At 62.3% G+C, this 2,528-nt stretch overlaps 1 protein-coding gene across 1 annotated transcript; it reads right to left on the reverse strand.

Moving 5' to 3' along the window:
• Nucleotides 1–1,033: 1,033 nt before the first annotated feature.
• EMIHUDRAFT_253344 (hypothetical protein) lies at nucleotides 1,034–2,457 on the reverse strand (the record flags this gene model as incomplete). The annotated part of the gene is made up of 2 exons (XM_005784902.1): nucleotides 1,034–2,165; nucleotides 2,246–2,457. The coding sequence occupies 2 exons, from the start codon at nucleotides 2,455–2,457 to the stop codon at nucleotides 1,034–1,036; spliced, it is 1,344 nt and encodes a 447-aa protein (XP_005784959.1).
• Nucleotides 2,458–2,528: the final 71 nt, after the last annotated feature.

The raw sequence follows: 2,528 nt of genomic DNA on the forward strand, positions 1-2,528 counted from the left end.
GACGCGTTGCATGCGCCATGACTCGCGCCAGCGCGTGCGGGAGCTCCTGGCTGAGCGTTGAGTCCAAGCGAGTTGCGCTGGCCACGATCGCTACGCCGAGCCGAGCTGACGCGCCGAGGCGCCGGCCAGTCGCAGCCGTGAGGCATGCCATAGCAGCAGAGGCACCTGCCACCCATTGGGCGGGCAGACAGAAGGCCAGGGCAGCACTGGCAAGTGCAACGCGCCTCATGTCGGAGAGCGACCGTGCCTCGTTCGCCGCTTATGATGTAGAGTTTGTTGTAGAGATTTCACGTTGTAGAGCGCCTCTACATCGCTCTACAACGGAGGCAGTTCGTCACGCGGTGGATGTAGAGCTCTACAGCTCTACATTGCTCTACAGCGCTCCAGAGCGCTCTACATCTCTACAGCTCTACAGCGCTCTACACTCTACATCCTCTACACCCTCCCTCAGGCCTCGTCGTGTAGATAGGTAGGTAAGGAAACGTCTCCACACACACACAAAGTGGTGGGGCAACGGCAAGGGGGGGGGGCGACCCTCGCATCTCCACGCCCGTGGAACCAACGGGCAGGCACAGGAGCTGTGGAGAAGCTTACCTAAGGCAAGGTAAGTAAAGGTAAACTTCTCCACACACACACAAGGTGGTGGGGCAAGGGGGGGCGCGTCCCTCGCATCTCCACGCCCGGACAGGCGGGCAGGAGCCCCACGGCATTCAAAGTGCAAGGCCCAGTGCCCCCCGTGTGTGAGTGAGCAGGGAGTCATTATTTTGAAAATCGAAAACGGAGAACGTACGGTTTTGTGTGCGCTGAAGATGTGGCGGCGCCAAAACGCACGACGGGGAAGCGCAAAGAACGTGTGGGTGTGCGGGTGTAGGCGCGGGGAGAAACGCAGCGTCGAGAGAGAGGGCAGGAGTAGGGGAGTCCGCACAACGCAGCGGCACCCTGTGCCTGCTGCACGCCAATGATGTACGTCGGCCCGTGGTGATGTGGCCATCTCTGGCCGGCCTCAGGCCGGCCAGAGTGTCGGGCGCTCCCACTACTCGCCGCCGTCTCCACCCAGCACGCAGTCGAATCCGACATGGACGTTCGGGTCGTTCAGCATTTCGTTCACGTATCCGACCGCGTCCATCGTCCCAAGGATGCCAAAGAGGAGCGTGCAGGCAAAGTAAATGATGCACATGATCAGGTCAAAGCAGCCAACCGCCACGCCCTTCATCCTGCAGCCGAGGAGGTAGAACATGGCCGGCCAGCCAAAGACGATCGGGGCGCCCGCGAGGGCGCCGAGCAGCACCTGAAGCGCGTCGAAAAAGGGGAACGCGGCGGCGAGCAAATAGGTGGTCGCGACAGTGATTAAGGAGATGATGAACCAAGCGACGCGGGCGCCGACGGAGCCCTCGTGGATGGCCCCAAAGCAGCCGCAGGCGGAGAATTTGGCGTGCATCACGTTGAGGAAGGGGATACCGATGCAGAGGTAGGCGGTGAGGATGTGGAAGAAGAGAAGCACGCCGACGAACTGCGTGAGGCCGCCGCCCGTGATCGCGTCCGGAAGGAAGCCCTGCACGTCCCTGCCCTTCATTCCGTAGGCGAGGACCGTCGTGATGCTGTAGACGAACGTCATGAGGCCGTACGACATGCCGATCGCCTTGGGTGCGTCCTTCTCCTCCCGCATCTCGGAGATAATCTCGCAAAAGATGTCTTGGCCCTGGTAGGCAAAGACAAATGAGGAGAGCGATCCAAAGAATCCAAGGGGCGTGATGTCGGGGCTGATCGCGTCCCAGTTTGCGCCAAAGCTGCCCCCTTCGGGTCCATCCATCATGAGCTGGACGATGATGAGGAAGATCACGATGATGATGGCGGCGGTGGAGGCGCCGCAAAGCAGCGACACCTCTGTCAAAGTGGTGAACTGCATCGGCGGGAGGATGAGGATGGCCATCATGAGGGTCCAGATGTAGCCGCAGACGGGCGCGTCGGGAGCCACGACCGAGAGCGAGCCGCCAGAGGCGACGAGGTAGTAGGGCATGAGCAAGTACCAGTTGATGACGATCATAAACTTGGTGAAGGCGCCAAAGATTGGGCCGCCGACCGTTGTTGCGAGGTCTCCGTAGCCCCCTACCCCCTCCCCAGCGAAGAGATCGACCTTGCATCGGCAGAGGAGCAGGCCCGAGTACCTGTGGGGCATAGGTGGCAAGTGGCCGTGTGAGGGCGCTAACGGCTCTCTATCCGGGCCCGCGGGCCGGGCGCGAGTCACGTTGAGGTGAAGCCAAAGATGACCATGGCCGGGAACGCGATGAGGTATCCGAGGCCGGTGGCATGTCCGGCGAGCCCCAGCACCCCCGTGCCCATGACCTCGCCCAGTATCACCATGCCGGCGTTCCACCATTCCGCAGCGCCGACCGCCTTCTCGGAATCGTCAATCGGCTGAGACAGCCGCTGCGGCTGCACGCGGTGCGCCGAGGTCATGCGCGCACTGGCGCGGACCGACGCGATCGACGCCTGGGACTCCCTCCTTGCCTTCCCGGCATCGTACGCGG

This window comes from Emiliania huxleyi (genome assembly GCF_000372725.1).
Source record: "Emiliania huxleyi CCMP1516 chromosome Unknown EMIHUscaffold_1669, whole genome shotgun sequence".
Lineage (NCBI taxonomy): Eukaryota > Haptophyta > Isochrysidales > Noelaerhabdaceae > Emiliania > Emiliania huxleyi.